We start from the raw sequence: 25,047 nt of genomic DNA, 5'->3' as shown, positions 1-25,047 counted from the left end.
GGAGTCCTTCGTCGGCGAGTACCAAGCTGGTTTTCGTGAGGGTCGCTCCACGACAGATCAGATGTTTACCCTGCGTAAGTTGCTAGACAAGTTCCGGCAGTACGACTTGCAGACACACCATCTGTTTGTGGGCTTTAAAGCGGCGTACGATTCAGTTATACGAAATGCGCTGTGGCAGATAATGCTAGAACATGGTTTTCCGACGAAACTAGTTACGCTGATTCGTGCGACGCTGGACGGATCCAAATCATGCGTTGGGATATCGGGTGAGACCTCAGCTGCTTTCGTGACGTTGCATGGACTGAAGCAAGGGGATGCACTCTCTAACCTGCTATTCAATATTGCCTTGGAAGGTGCATTACGAAGGGCAAACATGGAAAGGAATGGAACTATCATCACGAAATCTCACATGCTTGTTGGTTTTGCGGATGATGTTGATATCATCGGAATCAACCGTAGAACAGTGGAAGAGGCCTTCAGGCCCTTTGAAAGGGAAGCGGCGAGATTGGGACTTACCATTAACATCGCCAAAACGAAGTACATGGTTGCTGGTAGGGAACGTGGGAGCCCAAGTGGTATTGGTGCCGAAGTAGAGTTAGATGGGGAACGATATGAAGTAGGGGAGGAATGTAAATACCTTGGTACACTCGTGACATGTGACAACGATGTAAGCCGCGAAGTGAAACCACGAGTTGCAACCGCGAATCGGGCTTTCTACGGATTACGTAGCCAGCTGAAGTCCCGTAGTTTGCAAATTCGCACAAAACTGGCGATATAGAGAACACTAAGCCTCCCGGTAGCCCTTTACGGACACGAATCATGGACGCTAAAAGAAGCTGATCGGCGAGTGCTTGGGCTTTTTGAGCGTAAAATTCTGCGATCTATACATGGTGGCAAAATGGAAAATGGAGTGTGGCGTAGACGCATGAATCGCGAGCTGTACCAAGTATACAAATATGCTGATATAGTGAAGGTAGTGCAATGTGGCAGGCTGCGGTGGGCAGAACATGTGGCCAGAATGCCCGATGAAAGAGTAACCAAAACTATTTTCAGCAGAGAACCAGGAAGAGGCCGTAGACTCCGTGGCAGACCCCGCACCCGGTGGGTGTGTGCTGTCGAAGACGATGCACGTTCAGCTGGTGTTCGTGGGGATTGGAGAACGCCAGCCCAGGGCCGACGGTACTGGAGGACCATAATTCGTTCGGCGCAGAATCGGTAACGGACCGTTGCCACTAAAGTAAAGTAAACTAAGTATCATCTAACAGTACGCGAAATGAAATGTTTTGCTTAATATTGGATGTTAATCTGTAGAAAAACTGAGATTTTCTTTCATGCACAATTACATTACTTTTCTTCCACTTCATGCCTCTCATAACGTTTGTTTACATTTCTCGTTTGGTTCTTCTGGCACCCTTCTCTGCGCGACTCTATTAACATAGACTCTGGTTTTGTCATGTTTCACGCTTTTTAAACGTCTTTTTGTCGTGTTATTTTTTGTTTTTGTGCTGCTTACATACGTCCTTTTGTATATTTACAAGACGTGTTGTGTTAACTGTTGTTTTTATTGCCTTTTCATTGTTCTTTCGTCGTTTTTCTGTATATTCGCAATCCATTTCGCATGTTTTGTTACCTTTTGACACTTTTTAAACGCCTGTTATGGTTGTCGCTTTTTTGAGGCGTCTTTTCGTCATCTTGTTTTAGTTACACCGTCTTTTGTAATTTTTTTGCTCTATTTACTTCAGATTCGTCGTCTTTCTGTTATCTTTATATCGTACTTTTATTGTCTTATTGCCATCTTGTTATTTTCATTATCGGCTCATTCTTTTGATATCTGTTTTTGTCGTCTTTTTATTATTATTATAGAGTTTTGGCACTTCTCAGCAAAAATGCTGAAAACTTTCACCTACCCTCGGGCTTCTTTATCTTTATTATTATTATTATTATTTTTATTATTATTATTTTTATTGATCCATCGGACAAGTTTCGTCTACATGAATAAAAATTAAAACTAGAACTATTACTATTTACATCACACGGACAAGTTAAAATTCTTCAAGGTTTTTTTTTAAACTTAACACACATTGAGACAAATCAAACAAGTGGTAGACATCATTGAATTCACAAAAAATAGCATAAACAGAATCATTTCTACCGTAGTTCGTCCGTCTGGAATTCAGCCTCAACAACTCTCTGGATCTTAGGAATACAGCTGGCACGTTCAGATTGATTTTCTCTAGAAGTGGCGGTGAATCAATGTTTCCGAGCAATAGTTTGGCCGCAAATAGAGCTCTGGCTGAATTGCGACGACGCTGTAAGTTCTCCATTCCGAATAAACGACAGCGATCCTCATACGGTGGCAGGCGTGTTGGGTCATCCCACGGAAGCAATCTTAAACCAAATCTTACGAACCGAGACAGTACTTACTTACTTACTTATGTGTCCATGTCCGCCGGTCCGGCAGAACAAAGGGATGAAATCAGAGATCTCCACTGCTGACGGTTACCCGCCATGGCTTTTACCTGTCGCCAGGACAGGTTCTCGTCTACAGCCCGGATGTCGTTGGCTAAGCTCCGTCGCCATGAGCCTCTGGGTCTGCCTCTTCTCCGCTGTCCTTGTGGATTCCAGTCGAGTGCTGCTCTGCAAACCTCGTTCGCTCCTTTCCTCAAGGTGTGTCCGATCCACTTCCACCTACGCTCACGAATTTCTGTGGCTATCGGCCGTTGATGACACCGACGATGGAGTTCCTCATTGGATATCCAGTTATCAGGCCACCAGGCCCGAATAATATATCGCAGGCACCGGTTAATGAATACCTGCAGTTTTTGCGTTGTCTCCGCTGAGACGCACCACGTTTCGCAGGCATACAGCAGTACGGATTTAACGTTTGAATTAAAGATTCGGGTTTTCGTACGTAGAGTGATCTGGTTTGAGCGCCAAATGTTTCGTAGACCTGCAAAGGCACCCCTGGCCTTCCTGATCCGTGTGGCTATATCAGCCTTGGTACCACCATCGGGCGTTGTTTGGCTACCAAGATATTGAAAGGCGGCTACCTGCTCAACTAGTTGTCCTGCTACTGTAAAGTTGGTGGAATTGTCAGTGTTCACTACTATAGACTTAGTTTTCGCTACATTGACTATGAGACCTGCTGCCTGGGAGCTCTCGGAGAGGTCGTCTAACTTGCTCTGCATATCGTTTCGGCGTTGTGCGAGCAAGACAATGTCGTCGGCTAGGTCGAGGTCATTTAGTTGCTCCATCGTTAGAGGATTCCAAGGCAATCCTCGATTTGGTCTACTGTCAATTGCTCCAATTAATATCTCATCCATAACGATGAAAAACAGAAGCGGTGATAAAATGCAGCCCTGTCTCACGCCAGCAGTAACCCTTATGGGGTCGGACAAGACGCCGTCGTGCAAAACCTTGCACGAGAACGCCTCGTACTGAGCCTCGATGAGATGGACTAGCTTATCTGGAACTCCTCTACGCCAAAGTGCGCCCAGATGTTTTCGTGATTGAGTCGGTCGAACGCCTTTTCGAAGTCAACGAACACCAGCAGAAGAGTCCTGGAATTCGTTGATCTGTTCCAATATAATGCGGAGCGTTGTGATATGGTCTACACATGATCGGCCAGCACGGACAGTAGAGGTCTCGGAAACCACTGGCGGCTCTTTTAATGAAACCTAAGTTCCTGCTAGCTTTGGCAATGATGCTCGAGTAATGATCTCTGAATGAAAACGGCGTATCTAGCAAGACTCCAAGATCTTTAACCACTTTTACTCTTTCAAGACAGCAGCCGCTGATTTTGTAATCCCATCCAATAACTGTTTTCTTGCGTGTGAAGGAAATAACACAACATTTCTGTACACTAATTACTAGTTGATTCCAACAACACCAGTCTTCGAACAGCTTCACTAACCGCTGCAATTCCTGACAGTCTTCTGTTGATTTAACTCTGATAAACATCTTCAGATCATCAGCATACAAAAGTCTGCAGGCATGAGGTATAAGCCGGCAAACACCATTAACAAATATTGAGAACAGTAAGGATCCCAGGTTGCTCCCCTGAGGTACTCCGGAATTGTTAGTAAAGCTGTAGGATCGAAACGAACCCAGTTTAATATTTCGTTTGCGGTTCACCAGATAGGATTTCAGCCATCCAACGAAATGTGAACAAGCACCCAAGCGATTGATTTTAGCCAACAATAGTCGGTGATCGACACGGTCGAAGGCTACTTTAAGATCAGTGTATATTGTATCCATTTGCTATCCGTCTTCAATAGCCTTGATACATAGCGATGAGAATTCGACAAGATTTGTATTAATTGACCTACCTTTGAAGAAACCATGTTGAACAGGCGAGATGTATGATTTGACTGCAACAAAAAGTACGTCTCCTACTAAAATTTCCAAAAGTTTGGATCCAGCACACAACGAGGTAATCCCACGATAGTTGGTGATATCACGCTTATCTCCTTTTTTATGAATTGGGAAGATCGTGGCTTTTTCCACCTTTCGGGAAACTTCGCCTGCGATAGTGACGCATTAAAAATGATGGTCAAGGGCATTTCTTGAATACGATTGAAGGAATACCATTAGATCCAGCCGCTACGGAACATTTCAATGTTCGAATGGCAGATAAAACGTCTTCCACAGTAAAACTGATAGCTCTAAAATCAATAGCGTCACTGGACACAAATCTCAATGCCAAATTGTTAGATTGATCATGCTGCTTATTTGCTGTTTCGATGTTTTTTCATCGGCATTGTGCAGTTTTTTGTTATTGTCTTTTTTGCATGGTTTGTCTAGTTTTTGTGCTTTTTGTCGCCACTTTGATGTCGTTTTCATCGCATTTTTGTGATATTTCCGTTGTTTTTTGTCCACTGGTCGAAAAAGCGACAAAATTCCGGTGGCTTTTTGCCGGTTGTGTCGTTTTTTTCTGGTCGTTTTAACGTCTTTTCGTTGTTATTTGGTCGATTTTTTTCTTTTTCGCTATCTTTTCCCTGTTTTTTGCCGTCGTTTTATCGTTTTTTGTAGTCTTTTCGTTACTTTTTGGCATATTTACGTCGGTATGTTTGTTGTTCAGCATAGAAAACTGTTTCATTGCCTTCTTGTCGTTCCTTTTTCGTATTTCTATCATCACTCGTTTTTTATCGCTGTTTTACCGTCTTGTTATCGTCTTTATGCATCCATTTATAGAGATTTCATCGTTTTTTATTGTTTCTTTCGCATTATTTGCTGTTTCTTTGGCGTTTTTTCTGCGTCTTTTCATTGTATTTTTGTCGTCTTTTTATCGTCATCACCTTTTCGTCATTTCGTCATGCTGCTTATTGCTGCTTTTTCTATACTTTTTCATCGTCTTTTTGTTATCTCTTTGTTGTCTTCGTTTTGTCGTCTTCCCTTCGCATAAGTCGTCTTTTTGTCATCTCGATGCCATCTTTCAGTTTTTATAGCCCTTTTGGCATTATTTCGACATATTTTTGTCCTTTGTTCATCGTTTCTTAACGTCTGCTTTTGGTATGCTTTGTAGCTTTTTTGTCGCTTTTATCATCTTCCTGTTTCAACGCTTTTTGACATTTTTAAACGCTTTTTGCCGTGTTTTTTGGCGTTTCGTCATGTTTTGCCACTGTATTGGCTTTTTTTCGTCGTCTTATTGTCTTTTCGACGCATTTTTGCCGTCTTTTTGACATCTTTTTGTAGTATTTGTCATTTTTTGGTTTTTTGCTGTTCTGGCGTCTTTTTGTCGTATTTTCACCATCTTTACATAGTTTCTTTGTCTCTTTTTAGCGATTTCCGTCTTTTTCAATGGCCATCATCATCTTTTCGCCATGTTTCCGTCGCCTATTTGCTGTCTTTTTGTAGTTCTTTCGTCATCTTATTGTTGTATTTTCTGCGTATTCGTAATCTCTATGTCGTATTTTTGTAATATTTTTATCGAATTTTCGTCATTTGTTCGTTTTTTGTTTCTCTGTTGATTGCAGAGGCGCCGAGACACTCAAAAACCGCCAAATTTTGAACGAAAGCGGAGAGTTTCCTTTATTTATGATGCTACTCTCCGTTTTGTTTCAAAATTTGGCGGATTTTGAGTGTCTCGGCGTCTCTGTAATCTATAGTCTCTGTAGTCGAGCCTAGTAATGATGACGCAATCCATTTTAATCGATACTGACTTCAAAGGTACAGTATCAGTGACAAGTATCGACACTGTACTATAGTACCGGGGATGCAAGTAAAAGTAGTAAAATACCCAACACTGTTTCGGTGTGGTAAGTTTGTTTTTTTTTAAATTCCACGTGTTGCAAATGGATCATTGACGCTGGTTGATAGCTGGTTTTGAAGTGACAACGACTTTCTTTTGGCGCTAGTATATTAAGACGGTTTAATGTACACTAGCGCCAGAAATAAGTAGTTGTCACTCCAAAACTAGCTACATTCATTGATCCATTCCTTACGTTTAATCCTAGAGGTGTTTTGAAAGTAACATCTCGATGCCGAATAAAATGTATCTATATTTTTACCGTTTTAATTTGGAATATCGATAAATTCTGTCGAAACAGTTGATGGTGGTTGCAAAAACGTCACACCCCTTAACCTAGGAGAGGGCTCTAAAAATATCAATGCTAATTACATTAAAATATTACCAAAACTTACAAGCGCTTATCAAAATATCGCTCACAGTTGCACATAATAAATATTTACGCAAGAAATTTCCTATATCAGTAATATTTCTCTTTGTTCAGGGCGAGAAAACTTCACGGTTGAGCTCCATTTCTCATAATAATATCGCACAAACGAAAAACTGCTCGGTGATTGTCTGGAACAAATAACGATAATGCCTGGCGGGTAGGTACACCTAGCTGATCGCGATCGTTTGCCGTTGAAAATTAGAACAAAGAACTGCTGGCAATCTAGGAAGCAGCCTGATAAAAACCAACCTTTGAACGTTAGCTCAGCCTCCGTTTAGTGTTTGGTTTTTTACCGACCGAGACATGCTGCATTTGCCGTTGCCAGTTTGGATAAGAATCTGACGTAAATGTTCAAACACGCCCAACGGATCTGGGTTGCATCACTGTGATAATAGAAATTACTCGGCTTTTTCATTATAGACTATGGCGCTTTAGATACCAGAAAATTGATTTCCTTCTAGTTACGCTAAACAGCAGTAATTTTAATATCGATTTCGCTACTCACATATTCCGGTTTGCTCTTTTTGTCTCCGCCTCGGGTCACCAGTTTCTCCATTTTGTCCAGATTTATCATCAGCTTCTCTTCGTCTTTAAGCCGCAGTTCCTCGGCAATGATGGACAGGTCGCGCACTGGATCAACCTCGCCTTCGACGTGCGTTACGTCCGGATCGTCGAAAGCACCTGCAAGTGAGAGTGAACAGATAGATATAAAATAAATGATGGATCGGAAAGGTTTAAACAAAAGCATAAACAACTTTGAATTCAGCAAGTTTTGCAGAAAGATCAAATAAGCCGTCCGGCCGGCCACCAAATGCGCGGGAAATTGTTGGCTTTCGCTGTCTATGTTGTATATTTCCAATTCATTCGTAATCAATTTGAAACGATGAAAATTTCACCGCTCAAATTACTATCATCAGTGACCACCGGTCTGTGGTGGGTTGAAACAACAAGTTAAAGTGAATTTGTAAAATACATTAAACCGAAACGATATTCGAGTGCGCCGACTAGAGCTAATTTGCCGGTCTCGTGAGTCACTCAGAACCGATGCAATGATTGTGAGAAAGCACGATTCCGTTCGTCTTTGCGGTCGACTTCCGTGGTTGTCTGATGAGGCGGTTTTGATTCTTATGCAAATTGAAAGAGGAAAAAACTTTTCCCGCGAGGGTGTTATTTGCACGTAATAAAATCTGTAAATGACAGATTTATTCAATCGTATTTGAGAGGTCATCACTTTGCATAAACAGAGAAAAACAGAAACGCTCTACGGGAAAATTGTAGCTTGCAGTAGAAAAATCGCACTTGAATAGTTGCTTCGAGTTGGAACAATGGCAGATTTTAAACTATTCCAAATAAACTGTTCCATAAAGAACATGTAAAATACTTTCTCTTATAATCGGAACAAAACTAAGCTGATGTAAACATAATTTGCAGAATATAAATATGAGTGCGTTTTGTCGAAAACATGCCGAATGGGTGATGTACTATTCGCCAATTTGGTTCTTTAATTTTTCGAACGAACTAGACATTTACGTAGGACTACGGATGTGGGTACAATTCGACAATGCACAATGCTTGACAATTTGAAAATGTTCAGCAGTTTGTTTCGCAAATTTATAATTGACTGTATTACAATAAATGTCCTTAAACATTAATACACATTTGTTAAATTAAGTTAATTTTAAATATCTTAAATATCTCTGTACTCTGTATATCATTTTTATCAGTTTCTTAGAGTTTGTAGTTTCACTAAGAATCAAACCATCAGGCCACAATTACACATCTTCTAATGATTGACGATGATTTCGCATTTAGACAATTTTTGCATGACTTGTAGCACTAGTCAACTGCAAGTAACTGGCTTGAAACTGATATGCAACTAACGAAGTTAGCTTACTTAAGGAGCTTGCTGTACGATTAAACCGATTAATTAAGTTATTATTTACAACACCGACATTCGTCAATTTCCACGAATTTGTTGATAGCACCATTCATTGAGTTAGATTGATTTGAAGTATAATTGTTTTACCACTAACGTGTGAACAACCAGTTAAAATATCGATTTCCTTGATCTCGAGAATTGCGGCGTAACGTCACATGCACAAATATCCCTCCAGCCCTGTTTCCGTGCAATACAACAGTTCCGAACAAATTATTGTAGTATATGGATCCAATCTGGCAAAAGAAAAGGATGACCGCTCACTCTTCTTACTTACTTACTTACTTACTTAGGTGGCTTGCCGTCCTAAGACAAAGCCTGTTGAATAAAGTTTCTCCATGTAACTCGGTTGAGGGCTACCGCTCTCCAATTCCTCGGACACCGAGTACTCTCCGCCAGATCTCGCTCCATCTAACCATCTTGCTCGCTGCGCTCCTGGTCGTCTTGTTCCTACCGGATTTGAGGCGAACACCATCTTTGCAGGGTAGTTGTCCGGCATTCTCGCAACATGCCCTGCCCATCGAATCCGTCCAGCTTCAGCTACCTTCTGGATACTGGGTTCGCCATAGAGCTGTGCGAGTTCATGGTTCATCCTCCGCCTCCATACTCCGTTCTCCTGTACGCCGCCGAAGATCGTTCTTAGCACTCGTCGTTCGAAAACTCCGAGCACTCGCAGGTCCTCCTCGAGCATTGTCCATGTTTCATGCCCGTAGAGAACAACCGGTCTAATAAGCGTCTTGTACAGGGTGCACTTTATACGAGGACTTAGTCTGCTCGACCGCAATTGCTTGTGGAGCCCATAGTAAGCACGACTTCCGCTGATAATACGCCTCCGAATCTCACGGCTGGTATCATTGTCCGCCGTTACCAGTGAGCCAAGGTAGACAAATTCATCGACTACCTCAAACTCATCGCCGTCGATCAATATACTACTGCCCAAGCGGTGTCGTTCGGCCTCGGTTCCGCTGGCCAGCATGTACTTTGTTTTAGACGTATTTACCTTTAACCCAATCTTTTCTGCTTCGCGCTTTAGTCTGGTGTACTGTTCAGCCACCGCCACAGATGTTCTGCCGATAATATCCATGGCATTGGCAAAGCAGACGAATTGACTAGATTTGTTGAATATCGTGCCCCGCGTGTTGATATCCGCTCGGTTCATAACACCTTGTAGCGCTATGTTGACCGGCAGGAACCTTGACGAAGCCCTCTGTGTGATTCGAATGAACTTGACAATCCACCCGAAATCCGAACACAGCACTGTGTACCATCCGTCGTAGATTTAATCAGTTTGATGAGCTTCCTGGGGAAGCTGTTCTCGTCCATGATTTTCCATAGCTCTTTCCGGTCGATGGTATCATATGCGGCTTTGAAGTCAACGAATAAATGATGCGTGGGAACTCTGTATTCACGGCCCTTTTGGAGGATTTGCCACAGTGTAAATATTTGATCCGTTGTAGACCGACCTTCGACGAAGCCGGCTTGATAAGTTCCCACAAATCTATTCGCAATTGGTGATAGACGGCGGAAAATGATTTGGGACAGCACTTTATAAGCGGCATTGAGAACGGTGATCGCTCGATAGTTTTCACAGTCCAACTTGTCGCCCTTTTTGTAGATCGGGCAGATAACCCCATCTTTCCACTCCTCCGGTAGCTGTTCCGTATCCCAAATTCTAACAATTAGTCGGTGCAGACAAACGGCCAGCTTTTCTGGTCCCATTTTAATAAGCTCCGCTCCGATGCCATCTTTTCCAGCTGACTTGTTGTTCTTTAGCTGCATGATGGCCTTCTTAACTTCGCCTATCGTTGGGGCTGGCACGTCTTCCCCGTTTGCTGCACCGTCGAAATCGCTTTCCCCGCCGCCATGGTTTTCCGCCTGGGCGCCATTCAGGTGTTCGTCGAAGTGCTGCTTCCACCTATCGGTCACCTCACGATCGTCCGTTAGAATACTGCCAGTCTTATCCCGACACATTTCGGCTCGCGGCACAAAACCTTTGCGGGATCCGTTCAGTTTCTGGTAGAACTTTCGCGTTTCCTGAGAACGATGCAGCTGCTCCAACTCTGCATATTCCTGGCCTTCCAGGTAGCGCCTTTTCTCCCGAAAGATTTGGTTTCGCTGCATCTTCTTCTGTTTGTGTCTTTCCACGTTCTGTCGTGTGGCACTGCGTATCTAGGCCGCCCGCGCAGCGTTCTGCTCATCCATCACCCTCCTACATTCATCGTCAAACCAATCGTTCCGCTGATTCCGGGCCACATGTCCGATGGAGCTCTCCGCTACACTGCTGATGGCTGTTTTGATAGTGTTCCAACAGTCCTCGAGAGGCAGTGCAGCTTCGAGTGAATGCGCGTAATTTGCGGCGACGTCTGGCTGCTTCAGCCGCGCGAGATCTAACCGAGGCTGGCGTCGGTACCGAATGTTGTTCGCAATGGAGAGTCTTGGGCGCATCTTTACCATCACTAGGTAGTGGTCCGATTCAACGTTAGCGCTTCGATAGGATCTGACGTCGATAATGTCTGAGAAGTGCCGACTGTCGATCAAAACGTGGTCGATCTGTGATTCTGTCTGATTTGGTGACCTCCAGGTGTACCTATGATGGATTCTGTGCTGGAAAAAGGTACTACGTACGGCCATATTCTTGGAGGCGGCAAAGTCGATAAGTCTTAGGCCCATTTCATTGGTCCGCTGGTGTGCACTGAACCTTCCAATCACCGGTTTGTATTCCTTCTCCTGGCCGACCTGAGCATTGAAATCCCCGATGACGATCTTAATATCATGTTTTGGGCAGCGGTCGTATTCACTCTCCAACTGCGCGTAGAACTCATCCTTGTCGTCATCGGTACTTCTGAGGTGAGGGCTGTGCACGTTGATGATGCTTATATTGAAGAATCGGCCCTTGATTCTCAACCTGCACATTCGAGGATTGATTGGCCACCACCCAACCACCCGTTTCCGCATCTCGCCCATCACTATGAAAGCTGTACCTAGCTCGTGTGTGTTGCCGCAGCTCTGGTAGATGGTATGTTCATCTCTGAACGTACGTACCGTTGAGCTCTTCCAGCACACCTCCTGCAGCGCTACGACGTCGAATTTGCGTCTCTTCAATACGTCGGAGAGCACTCGAGTGCTCCCTTGGAAGTTGAGAGATCGGCAGTTCCACGTCCCGAGTTTCCAACCCATAGTCCTTTTTCATCGCGTGGGTCTATTCCGACTGTTCCAGTAAGAATTTATTTGTTCTTCGTTCCGTGCTTTAGTATTTTTCGTGGTGACGGCTTGCAAAGCCTGCTACACCAACCCCCTGTTTCGCCGGAGGGCTAACGAAGCTCAAAAGAGCCCTCCTTTCCTGTCAGCATACGACCTTGGCTTCCACCGGGGTTGGTTACCCGATCTCCACCAAAGTTGCTCGTATCCCAGCTGGTACCACGAGGAGGTAGGAATAGGTGTTGCTGAATAAGAGGCTATGAACCACTCCCAAGTAACAATTCCAAGTTTTATTACGTTCGTATAGCGGTTTTCATGACCAATTTCATAAAACCGCTAATAAAACTATTATCTGCACCAGAACTTTCTGATGACCGCTATAAAACTGCTTTCTGACCAAGTGGCCCACTCCTCAGAATGTTTTCATAACCGCTATAAGAATCAGGTTATAAACTCAAGTAGTCGTATCATGCTCTGCTAAAAGCAGCAATAAAACCGATTAAGCTTTCGCTGCTTGACAGCCATCGCCATAATTTAAAAAAGCTTTTCGCTTTTTGCTTTTCGCTTTTCTAGCAAAAACCAGATGAAGTTCGCTAGCTTTGTCAACTTGAAAATATATCCGTGAGCAGAAAAGTTTTAGTTTTACTGACAGATCATTCTGAACGATTTGGTTTATAGCGACCAGAATAAAATATCCCATAGAATATTTATTAAATTTTAAGCAATTTCTTTGATTTGCACTATGTGCGCATTTAATTTCATCGTGAATTTTGATATGATAGGTCGATAAAATCAGCGCGCCACTGAAATTTTTCAATTTTCGAAAACTGGTTGTTTTAACAAACTGAAAATATTCAGTTAGTCAATCTCAATTTCTAACAAAATCATTCTAAATGCTTCATCTGACAGGAAAACCGATGGATAATGACCTCCTTTCTGCAAAATACTTTGCTTTGATGAATTGTTGTTTGCGAGCTAAAACAAAATACTAGAATATGGCAATATGGCTTCGCATAAAAAAATGATTTTGGTGTTGAACTTTGGTATTCTTCATAATAGCAGCAAAAAAACTGTTTGGTTAGGGTGTTACCATTTTAATAGCTCTATAAAACTAACAGATTTATTGCGGTTTGACAAGTAACCGCGACAAGATCAACTTTGATTGGAGCGCCATTTTGTGTTGCTACGCCACACTTATGGTAATTTTATAGGAGACGTGGTGCAGCCAACAGGTTTTAATGTGGTAATATAAGCAACCACAATAAATTCGCTTTATTAACAGTTTTATTATGGTTTTCTAGCTAGCTATAAGTGTGTTTGGACTCGTATCCTCTTGGTATTGTGCAATACCACAATAAATCCAGTGGTAATGATTCATACCGCAATAAAACCTTTATAAAATTCAAGTAAAACCAAGTGGCTTCGAATTGTTACTTGGGACTGTCTATTTTATGCCTATACGTGCACAAGGCACGACGGTACGCATCGTTCAGCCGTTTACCAGCCCTTAGCACCTACTAACTCGGATGTTCAATTGTTTCAATAGAGTACACGTTACAGATATCGTAAACTGCTTCGTCTATCCTGGTATATGAGTTAATTATTCATATCGTAACACGACGTGTTGTCTTAAATGTCATTGAGTCATATTGGAATGCCTTACTCTCTTTTATAAACCCAATATATTGATAGCGAAGGTTTTCAAGCATTGTTTATTCATCAGTGTAAATAAAAGTAAAGTATCACTAAATCACGCGCGCGAGATTGTGATAACATCGTGAGTTTAATGCATCGACGACGAGAGGTATGCAAGACCAAGCCGAGATAACACGCCCGCCCGAATCAATCCAAAATCTCTCATAGAATTGAGTGCATGGTGATAAAATCAAAAACGATCCGCGCCACTACCACGAACTATGTCAATATGAAGTAATTTGCGGTTTCGTCACTAACAAGAATGACATTAGCTGCGGATCGGTTATGCAGGAGTAAGAGGGGAGCAAAGAGTGGAGGAGAAGATCCGGGAGTTTGAAATTTGATTTGATTATTCCTACTGCAAACAGCCTCAGCGATGGCCCCAGCTAATGTCAAAAAATCTTTATATGTGTGCGTGGTGGAATACTTCATACTTAATACAGCATGACATAATACACAAATGAAAAATCAAATGCTTATCACATACTCCGAATTTTGACCGCACCTATACACACAAACCCGCATTCGACTTCATTGATTATTATCATAAAAAGTAGCTAAAAACTATTTATAATACTCCGATATTCACAAAACTCGCGATCAATGACTTGCACAGGTCTTTGTATAACATTTGAGATTGTTTTTTCCTAATATTCGTAACATTTCAAAGCAAAATAACAATTAAATGCGGAGCACACGCGAATAGATTGACCGCACCGACGCCATTTTTTTCACTCTCCGAAATTAGAACTGGGTAAATTAGAACTTATTGGGTAAAAATTTCGGTGATGGATATCAACGTTTTTGGACCTTTAGGTAACGTTTGGCATCACCAACATCAACATTTTTACCGAACATTCAGCAGTTTTCGTCAAAAAATTGCGGTGTTCGGTAAAAAAAATTAGTGTTCAATAAACAATTTGGTTTGTATATCTCGATTGTAACTGAGAAATACGATATCATATCTGAACGAAAAAGTTATATTGCACACCACATAAGAACATATAAGTACCACAGTGGAGGCAATATACGTGCGAAAATTTTGACAACCATTTGTAGTTCTATCTTGCGTAGTTTTTAGAACACGCAACGTAATATATGATTAAGATATAATTAAATATTGCAATCATCTATACTGCTTTATAATTCACAGTCATGAGTTCTATATGAGGACATAACTGCAAAACAATTTATTTTTCACTTCGTTTTGACATACTCTAATCATTATACAATTCCAATGTAAAAATGTTATGCATACAATTTAATGTGAACTTTCTATTACGATCTTGTGTTATCTGGGTCGGCTGTACAACGTGCCCACGCATTATACTTTTGTGGATTTTAGAGCAGCATACGATTCAGTCAATCGTGAACAGCTATGACAGATAATGTACGAGTACGAGTTTCCGGAAAAACTGATGCGGCTGAAACAAAGCTACCATCGAGCAAGTGATGTGTTACGTGCGTGTTTCGGGGATACTCTCGAGTCCTTTCGAATTGCGCAGAGGGTTGCGGTAAGGAGTTGGACTGTCTTGTATATTACACGGGGCTACGAGGATTGGGTTACAAATCAATGCGTCGAAAACCAAATATATTGTAGGAAGAGGCTCCAGACAGAATAACGTTGATTACTTCCTTCGTATTTGTTAGTCTGTTCTCTGTGACCATACCACACGACTAAACCTAAGAACTGAGCGGACTTACAACGCCCGCAAGCACAGCACGTCACGGAAGTCTTCGGAAATTTTGAATATAAAGCCATGTTGTCTGTTAGCTTTCGTCAGAATATCGTTGCACATAGGAGTATTTGAGCCGAAAAGTTGGTCAAAAGTATTATGAATCATTTTTATTAGAGTAAACAAGCGGTAATGAGTGAAAAATAGTATCATTAGTTCTCTGAAGTAATTTTTTATGGAATTATGTTTGTATCTACCTAGAAGTGTAGCACAACTTTTCTGATATTGCTTTTACTGAAGTTGAAGAACGGAAACGTTTTTGGAAATTGTGTAAATAAAGGGAGAGATATATATGAGCGAGGTAAGAGAGAGAGGTGAGAAAGACAGGTGAGAAAGAGAGGTGTGGACAGAGAGATAGAGATAGATAGATAGATAGAGAGAGCGAGAGAGAGAGAGAGAGAGAAGAGAGAGAGAGAGAGAGAGAGAGAGAGAGAGAGAGAGAGAGAGAGAGAGAGAGAGAGAGAGAGAGAGAGAGAGAGAGAGAGGTGAGATCTTAAACACTTGCCTTCGTTTTCCTGCGCATACTTCTCTCTCGGTCCATTATTGAATCCCTTCGATGGGTGACCATCCGGAAATTATCACAGGAAAACCTAATCCAGATCCAGCATGTACTTATTCTTCTTACAAAACAGGCCTTTTGACTGATAACAAGCTTTTCGAATGAATTGCGTAATGAAGAGACTCAAAGCATGCGCAAATTTGATAGAAATTAAAGAAATTTGAATTTCTCCTTAAGGCGGAACCGAAAGTGGCTAACGTTATTGTGTTAGTGCGACAAACACTGTACTGTGGGGGGCCCTGTAGCCGCAAGGTTACCGAGTCTGCCTAGACAAGCGAGTGGTCATGGGTTCGAATCTTAGTAGAATCAGGCCATTCGATGTTAAGTGACTTTAGCATGGGTTTATTCCCTGGCCCCTCCTCATCCTTCCTTCTGCATTCTGCATTTACCAACAATGAAAGCCTCTTGCCCGGACAAGTTGTAAGAGTGGTACTTGCTTGAGGTGCGAATGAAGCCTCTTGTTCAAGGGCAAAGTATAGCTTGTTCCTGGTTCTAGGAATGAGATTGGTGATGCATAAGCAGTAAGAAACACACACATACACACAAACACACCCTCACTCTGTGCTGGACTCTGCTTTACCGACCATGAAGCCTTTAGCCGGGGCTGGTTATAAGAATGATACTTGCTCGAGGTGCGAATGAAGCCTCTTGTCCAAGGACAAATTATAACTAGTCTCCGCACTACCTGGCTCTAGAGCTAGATTGGTTGAAAAGTAGTAAGAAGCGTAGAGGGAAAAAGGGGTGAAAACACACCGACACTTTAAGCACGGATAATAAGCAGTTCGCTCACTCTATAGCGATACTGCAATAAGAACGAAGTGCGGAACAACACCTGGATAAGATCACAATAGATCAAAATGCTGGTCGTAGTGATAATATCCACACAAAAAAAAAAACACTGTACTGTACTGTACATCTCATGTGTTCGTCAAAAACCTAAACGTTTATTTGAATATTGTATCAGAATTGGTAATATATTTTTGATTTATTTTTTTTTTATTTTTTTGCTAGCCGAAAGTTTTATTTTTTTTTTATTTTTATTCTTCAGATCATCTGACAACAAGGTCTACATGAGATAAAAAAACTACTAACTAACAAATTAAAATGAACTACGATTACGTAAACGACACTTGAACGTTTCACTGCTAATATTAAAATCAAACAAGTAGAACACAGAGTTAAAAACTGCACACATAGCGGTAACAGGTTCATTTTGTCCATATAATGTCCGATGAAATGGAATTCTGAGGAAGTTAGTAGAACGAAGAACTCTCGAGGGCGCGTTCATATTGACCCTTGCCAGAATCCAAGGGGCATCAATTCTTCCACATAAAATATTTCCAACAAATACAGCACGCATATCATCCCTTCTCTTTTCCAATGTGTCCATGTCCAGCAGCTTACACCTGTGTTCATATGGAGGAAGTTCGACTGGATCCGTCCAGGGCAGATCCCGAAGCGCGTATCTGATAAACCTTTTTTGTACAGATTCGATCCGTGCAGTCCAAAGGCCGGTGTAAGGGCTCCAAACAACTGCTGCCGTCTCCAATGATGAGCGTACAAGTGCATAATACAAGGCTCTCAAGCAGTATGGATCACGAAACTCTTTTGTAATTCTCATTATGAACCCCAGATACTTGTTTGCTTTGTAAATGATGCTACTGTAGTGGTCCTGAAACGTAAGCTCGGTATCCAACAGAACACCAAGATCCTTGACGACAGTTACGCGTTCAATATTCTGGCCGTTTATGGAATAACTGTATTGGATTGGAGCCTTCTGTCGGCTGTAGCTGATTACAGAGCACTTGGAGACACTGATACTGAGCCGGTTACATACACACCAACCATAAAACAAATCGATTAGCTTCTGTAATTCGATGCAATCAGCGATTGACCGAACTACAAGGTAGATTTTGAGGTCATCAGCATACACGATTCTGCATCCTGGGGGGAGTATCATGCAGACATCGTTGTAATACAGCGAAAATAGCAAGGGTCCGACATTGCTGCCCTGAGGGACACCTGAGGTACTCCGGAAGCCGCAAGACTCAGTACTTCCCAATTTCACAGAAAGACAGCGGTTTTCAAGAAAAGATTTCAACCACCGGACAAAAGCAGCATTAAGCAGCATTAATAAAGCACATTAAAACTATTATGTTCGTCACCATGGTGATGATGGATTTTGTAATTGTTAATGTAGTTAAAAAAAAAGAGAGTAGTCTTCAAAGGTTTGAGAACCGCGCGCGTTAAACAGATATAGAGGACTGATTTTAAATTTGACTGTTCTTTCTATTAGAAATATCTGACTTTACTACTAGTAATTGACAAATTCGTGAGTGTTCAGGAAGATTTGGATGCTTCTGCTTGTTATTAGATGTTTATTTTCCTAGCCAGTCAAGGATTTTTTCGGGTTGGAAATTTTTTTGATTTCCCTGGGTGGGGATGCCCTTATAAGTCTCATACTAAGTTGAAGGTTGGACTTTGCTTTGCTTGCTGATTACAGCGGGAATGGCCTCGTCGGGACTGCGTCGACTTAGTAGCGGGCTAAACTGGGTATCGGCTTAACCAAAATGATATGAACATCTTGGTAACTGGCAGAAGGTTGCAAATTGATACTGGAGATTCTTGGTTTGGAAATAACTTGAAAAATTATATATTTTTAATAGTTATAACTTGTATTTGAATACCATCGCAGGAATTTATATCTGTGTCAAAAACCAGATCGTTTTGTTTGCCTACCTGGTTCAAATGTATATTCACTAATTATCTATTAGATAAATCGACTATCTCATACCTTTGTAGGGGAATGAGGTGGGCTCCATCATCATCATCATCAACATATAGGATTTTTTCCAGCATACTGGAAATGTTTCCTGAAGAAGCGATTGGTTAATAATAAACTGTAGAGGTTTCGAAAGAGTAGATGCACAATTTTTCAGTATAATCGACGGTATTCCATCCGGCCCGGGAGACACCGATGATTTCAACTGCTTCAAGGCAGCTTCAACTTCATTTTGCGTGAAACTAGTTATGTTTATATCGCACACGTTTGCAGGAACGAACTTTAGAGCTTCCTGGACGTCAAGGGCTGAAGTACTGCTGCTGACGAATACGCTAGAGAATTGCTGAGCAAAAAGATTACAGATGTCTTCAGTATTGCTGGCACATAGATCCCCTAGTGACATTTGGGCAGGAAGTCCAGTTTCCTTGCGCTTCTCGTTAACGAATGACCAAAAACGTTTGGGATTTAATTTAAGATGTTGCTGCTTTTGCAAAACATATCTCGAGTAAAGATGGCGGTTATGTGTTCTGTATCGACGACTGGCTCTAACAAACTCTTGTTTGGTGATCTCGTTCCGTAAACGGGAGTACTTCTTCAGTGCTGCAGATCTCTTACGTTTTAAACGACGAAGCCATGAATTTGACCAAGGTGGTTTCCGCTTAGGCCTGGGTCGAGGGACGAAGTCACGAAAGAATGATAGAAGCAGTTGGTTAAAAAGGGATACAGCCATATTCACATCAACCCCACCCAGGAACGACCAATCCGTTAATATATGTCAAATAGCGGAGCTTGCAAGCATAAACAGCTGATCCGCAACCAACCGCACTGACTACAAACATCGCGAAAAAGGGTTTGTTTTCTTTGTCAAGGCATTCCGATTCAATCAAAATTAACAGCAACAACTGAATAATGCGTAGGATCACTAGGATGTTTAATTAATCCGCTTGCATCGGATTGCGTTTTGTTTGTTTACTTCACTCTAAGCTCATCGATGCGGCGAAAGTTGAAAGCTCTTTAAAAGCTCATTGATGTGACGAAAGTTTGATACTGTGTTGCTGCTTTTCCGGAAATCGCTAGTTCAACGAAATATGTGCGCAACCAAATATCTATTAACTAATTCCAGATTATACGTTTTATGAACACTTAATGATCTATATGATCAATTAAATTCATTTTCCATTAGCAATTATGTTTTGCTGAGCGTTTATTGAGACATAGCAGATCGACAAATTGAGTTACAAGTTTTAGGAAATTATAACAGCGCTGGAAGCACTGATTACGTGGCGAAAGCGTGCTCTGCCAATACAGATGCATTTTTAAGGCACAAAACAATAACATGCTTCGAATGGTAGCCATTTACCCAGCCATCTTTGAGCCACTTTTGATTTCCCCTTAATCACCTAAAATTTCTTGTTTAATTATTTTATAGAGCATTCCTCTGGTGTCTCACAAGCACAATGACATACAATTTATCTTTCAAATGCTTGAAATTTTATGATAGTATAATTAATCATAAGAAAAATGCTGCGAAATTGATTATTTAATCATTTATGAAAAAGTTTTTATTTCATAAATTTGCAAAAAGTTGCAAAAAATTCACTCACAACGCTCTTCCTGGGACTCTAAGCTATCAAATGGCATCAAAGAATGTGATGAGAAAAGGTAAGAACATAAACAAATATCACTTTAAAGTAGCAACATATTTGTGCTAATTTGCTATAATAAATACTGCTCGCTTGTCATCATTATATTCATTGAAATGTAAAGTCTATATCAACAAATAATTGTAAAATCTTTGAGCTTCAAAAGCCACTTTACGGCTGGTCGATAGGATATATAGCCTTAGAAATGTGAAAGGCATCATTCTTACCTACATGAGCGAAAATATATGGCCCATTTTTACTCGAAGTTTGACAGCTCTATGCAAGATGTAAACAAGACAAATGGTTTCAAAATTAACGTTACATTGTGTGATAGGTATCTGGGAAGACAACGAGGGAGGGGATTAATTGGAAAGGATTGAACGAGTTTCAACTTTCCTCATTTTGACCAGCTTTTTGGTCCAAATACTCCTCTGTGCGTTGTAGTGCGGTTTGAAAGTCAGCTCGCAGTTAAGTGTAACTCCTAAACCTCTAATTTTAAAAATCAGTTCAGGCCTGTGTCCTGTAATTGAATAAGCAAACATGATCGGTTTCTGTCTGCGACGAAAGGTTATCACATGGCATTTGTTGATGTTGAGTATAAAAAACGGCAGCACCAACTCTGCATACGATCTACACATAGTTACAAGAAGTTGCAATCAGAAGTACTGTTGAAGATGTTATATATTTTAACGTCGTAGGGGTAAAACGGACGGCATCCGGATGACTATACCAGAAAGATCATTGAAGAATAGTGAGAACAAAACGGGTTCAAGATTACTCCCCTGGGGGATGACCCAAACATTCGTAAACACTTCCGAGCAAGAAGCTCCGATTTTAAAGTAAAGCGATCGATTTATCAAATAGGATTTGAACTAAGGATCTATAGACTAAGTTTAATTACCAGTAGAATTAAGTGTCATTTTCTTCCAACTTTCTCACTGAAACTTCGGTCGTAGCGCGGTGTCTTTATATTGGTATTGCATTTTACATGGTGTATAACATTTATTTGTTAATAAAAAGCAATTGTATTACGTTTGAATTAAACGTTTAGGGTTTTACTGAAAGTGGCATACATAAATCAAACAAAAATTACGATACTCACGGCATAAATGAAAGATCGCATCACATGCGTTTATATGTGACAAGAACGCATTGCCTAGACCCTGTCCTTCGGCTGCTCCCTTCACTAGACCGGCAATATCCACCACGTTGAGGTAGGCTGGCACTTTACTGTAATAGAAAAGCAAAGATAATATTGACTTAGTAGCTACGTTTTCCAACGACAACACAAAAGTCTAATGTTTTATTATGACAAACCAAAAAGGAACCTTTTATATAAAGTAAAATGCACGATACATAAAACATGGCGCCGATTTGCATAATTTTTCACTACCCGAAAAGATAATTGCGTTCGGGGAAACAAATCTGACAATTTACCAATCATAATAATTACATTCGCTACCCTCGAATCGAAGGCAACAACATCTCCTGCGAGCTCGACCTGTTTCGGCGGCCGGGACCGGTTTTTCCGTCACATAGCAGAAATTGCCGATTCGAGTGACGTAGAGTGCTTGGGGTTTTAAGGTGACAACCATTCATGGTCAATGTTCTTTCGTTTAGAATTTAAAATATAAAATAGAACGGGATAAAACTCTTCACTCCGTTTTAGTTCACAACCATTTCTTGCACAATCCTTCGAAACAGTGCACTTTCCAAATTCCTCTTTTACATTACAATTTCCCCCAAAGTGCCTTACAGCTGTGAGCGTTTGAAAGCTTTTACCACGAACATTGTTTCCATTCCGCGGCAATGATGTGGCCAATGTGCCACGAATAGGCGTGGTCAGCCTTGACTTGGACTTGTTTTGCGAAGTGACCCTTTCTTTATGTGCTGTTTTTACTCTGGGTGGCCGCCGCACCGCACCGCGTTTCGAGCATTGGGCACAGCTACATTTATGCATAAATTTATTTCGTAGCTAATCGTGACTCCATTATACTATTTTCACCCGTGTTTGCTGGCCTTCGGATTTAATGATGGAAAATTGTCGTTGATAAGAAAGTCCGTTTCATTTGTGATGTGTTCATTGTTTTGCGTTATAGTGGATTGAAAGAAGTAACATTTTATTAGCGTTTTTAAAGACATTACTTTCCACAAGCAAACGGTTAAAAACATGTAAATTAATATCTACAATTAAGCCTCGAGTTTATCGCAAATTTCACGCTTCACAATTATAATGCCGGCAAAGCAGATGGAAGCAGCCAAAAATCCTTCCAATTTCCGGTGTAACCGTCGACACTTATCCTACCAGCCAAATACCCCCGGTCTGTTGCCCAATTCTGGCCGGCTTCTCCACCTTCCTCGGATAATGTCGCTTGTTACACCCCGTTCGAAGCGACTGAGCAGTGCGACTGTAATTGAATCGATATTATATAGAATTACTGTTTTCCTTATTTATACGATCCACGATAATGATAATAATAAATTTGCAACTCGGCTGAAGCTTGGTGCTTCTGACTGCTGCTACTTTCGCTGTCGTCAGTCCACCAGCAGCGCGTCCTTGGAATAGCAACCAACCATCCGACGATATCCGTCCTTTAATCTGCTTAATTTGATGCAACGACCCTGCACCGAAGCGGGAACCTTTTCCGATGAAAAGTCATGCTCATTACTGTCGAGTAGAATATTGCCCGCGGATGAAGGCGCGCCGTTGATTATTTTAATCGTGCGATGAAAGACATCTTGAGGTGATTAAAGTAGGTATGACAACTAGTCTGTGTTGTGGCAGAAGCGGTGGAAACTCTTCGTGGTGGCGGCTTTTATGGGGAGATCTTGAGATTCTTATATTTGCTGCATCATCACCCTCCCGGTATCAGTCAGCGGACTTTTGTACAGTCAACCATTCAGTTGTACATGTTTACTGTCCCTTTGAGTAATGTTTACCGATTATTTTGTGAACGGAGACGCGTTGTGATCTTTTGATGATTGACAAGGCGTCTCCATCAGTGTGTTTTACCGTAATGTTAAAATTCGAATCCTACAAATCGGTGTTAGACTGTAATCGCCTTCAGGCAAAAAACATTCGTTCAATAGGAGTCAATTGATCGACTGCCGGTATAGCCGATGCAACTTCCCTTCTGCAGCGTAGCTTCGGCCAAAAGATATAATGATCATTATTAGTTCCTTTTTTCTGCATTTCTCCACCTTTCGAGTCAAACACATTCCGGGTGAACGACGTCTGTCTGTTAACAACTATCTCTTCGTACCTCTGGCCCTTTTATATTGACGAAAGAAGCTGCTGATGACGACCTTATAATGAAGTATAATCATATGCTGCGGCGGAAGGATGCGCGCGATCACCGACTTAAGCGCGGTTGATGGCGGAGTGTTCCGTCAGAAGCTGATCTAGTTATTATGAATAGCAAATCGGAGACAACGATCTGGGATTTATGTGATCGGTTACGTTGCTAACGACAACAATGTTGCCAGAAATTATAGGTTATTTATTAGTGTTGCACCTGTTGGCAGCTGCTGAGTTCCCCTGTCCTGTCTCCTGTCAACTACAGAGTAATAGTTGCTCTAGTATGTTCACACCATTTTGGATCTCTAGATAAGTATTGCTCTTAGTTAACAGCTGATATTAAACGAAGGAACAAATCAGGAAATTATAATACATATCTTGATCAAAGGCGAAAGCGGCTTAGCTGATTTCCAGGCGTAGAAAGCGAGCATTTCTAGATGTAGCTTTGGTTCCTTGGAAAACTACGTTTGACGGGAAGGTGGGATGCCATTCTGATGCCAATCTAAAAATATGAGCTTCACGAGAAGTGGCGAGGTTTGAACGCTAATAACTCAAAGCTTTCCAGATCAATTTTAAATATATTTCACCAACCGATCGGGTAATTGCAGCTACAGGTATACGTGCGCTTGGTGATTAATTCGGAGTAATTTTTTCCACAATTTCTCAATATCCCAAGCATGGACGACATAACTGTACACGATATGAAAACTGTGAATCAATTGTTGTTATAAATGGCCAAAATCACTCGGTTAAGTGAACGAATATGAATCAATCTGCTGATTAGTCGAGTTAATTCTTTTGGACGATTCATCCCTACCTTACAAAACTATCTCTCTCACACTTTTCCCCGCAAGGGCGTATTAGTATTGGTAACAGGGCTGCGAATTTTCAATTTCAATATCAAAATTCCGATGAATCCGATGAGTTAAAATCGGCATCACAGCATATCAATCGAAAAAGAAAACAACGCGCTGTACCCGAGTGAAGATTTATTTCAGTTCAATCCGTCAAAATTATTTTGGTAGTGACGAGTTCATTCACTAGGTTCTGTCACGTATTGAATGGTACATTCAATATCACTAAGACGCTGATGATATTGAATGCCTAAAATTAAAAACTGAAAGTTTTCATTGATATTATCTTACTCAACTATTGAACCATACAATAATTTTTCAGCATTTAATATTAAACATTCAAAATATTAACAGTATCTCAATGATATTGATATTTCAATATCAACAGCATCTTAATGATATTGATATTGTGTGTCAATCACTGCTCAATATATAAGAATGACAGTGACAGCTATGTTCATACGGCTTTGTGTGTAAGTGAAACAGATGCAAGCAGTCGAGAGAAAAGAAATATAAATGAGAGCGAAAAGGCTTTTTGTCAAACGTGATCCTTTCCACTGAGGTAAAAAAATTTTCGGTGTTTGAATTTTCAGTCGAAAAATTGTAGCACTGATTGCTACTAAGCAAAAACAAGGGCATATTGGTAAACTCGTTAAAAAGTGCAAAAAA

At 41.2% G+C, this 25,047-nt stretch overlaps 1 protein-coding gene across 1 annotated transcript in view; it reads right to left on the bottom strand.

Annotated features, from left to right (window-relative positions):
• The window catches only part of LOC128743018 (obg-like ATPase 1), a 57,741-nt gene that overhangs the window by 4,770 nt on the left and 27,924 nt on the right, over positions 1-25,047 (bottom strand). Inside the window, exons 4-5 of the mRNA XM_053839526.1 lie at positions 21,329-21,456; positions 7,183-7,358 (exon numbers count right to left, since the gene is read on the bottom strand). Of these exons, the coding sequence (XP_053695501.1) occupies positions 7,183-7,358; positions 21,329-21,456 (304 nt within the window). The remainder of the gene's footprint in view (positions 1-7,182; positions 7,359-21,328; positions 21,457-25,047) is intronic.

This window comes from Sabethes cyaneus, chromosome 1 (assembly GCF_943734655.1).
Source record: "Sabethes cyaneus chromosome 1, idSabCyanKW18_F2, whole genome shotgun sequence".
NCBI lineage: Eukaryota > Metazoa > Arthropoda > Insecta > Diptera > Culicidae > Sabethes > Sabethes cyaneus.
Note: the sequence above shows the minus strand (reverse complement) of the source record. Positions and strands in the feature narration are given on the sequence as shown.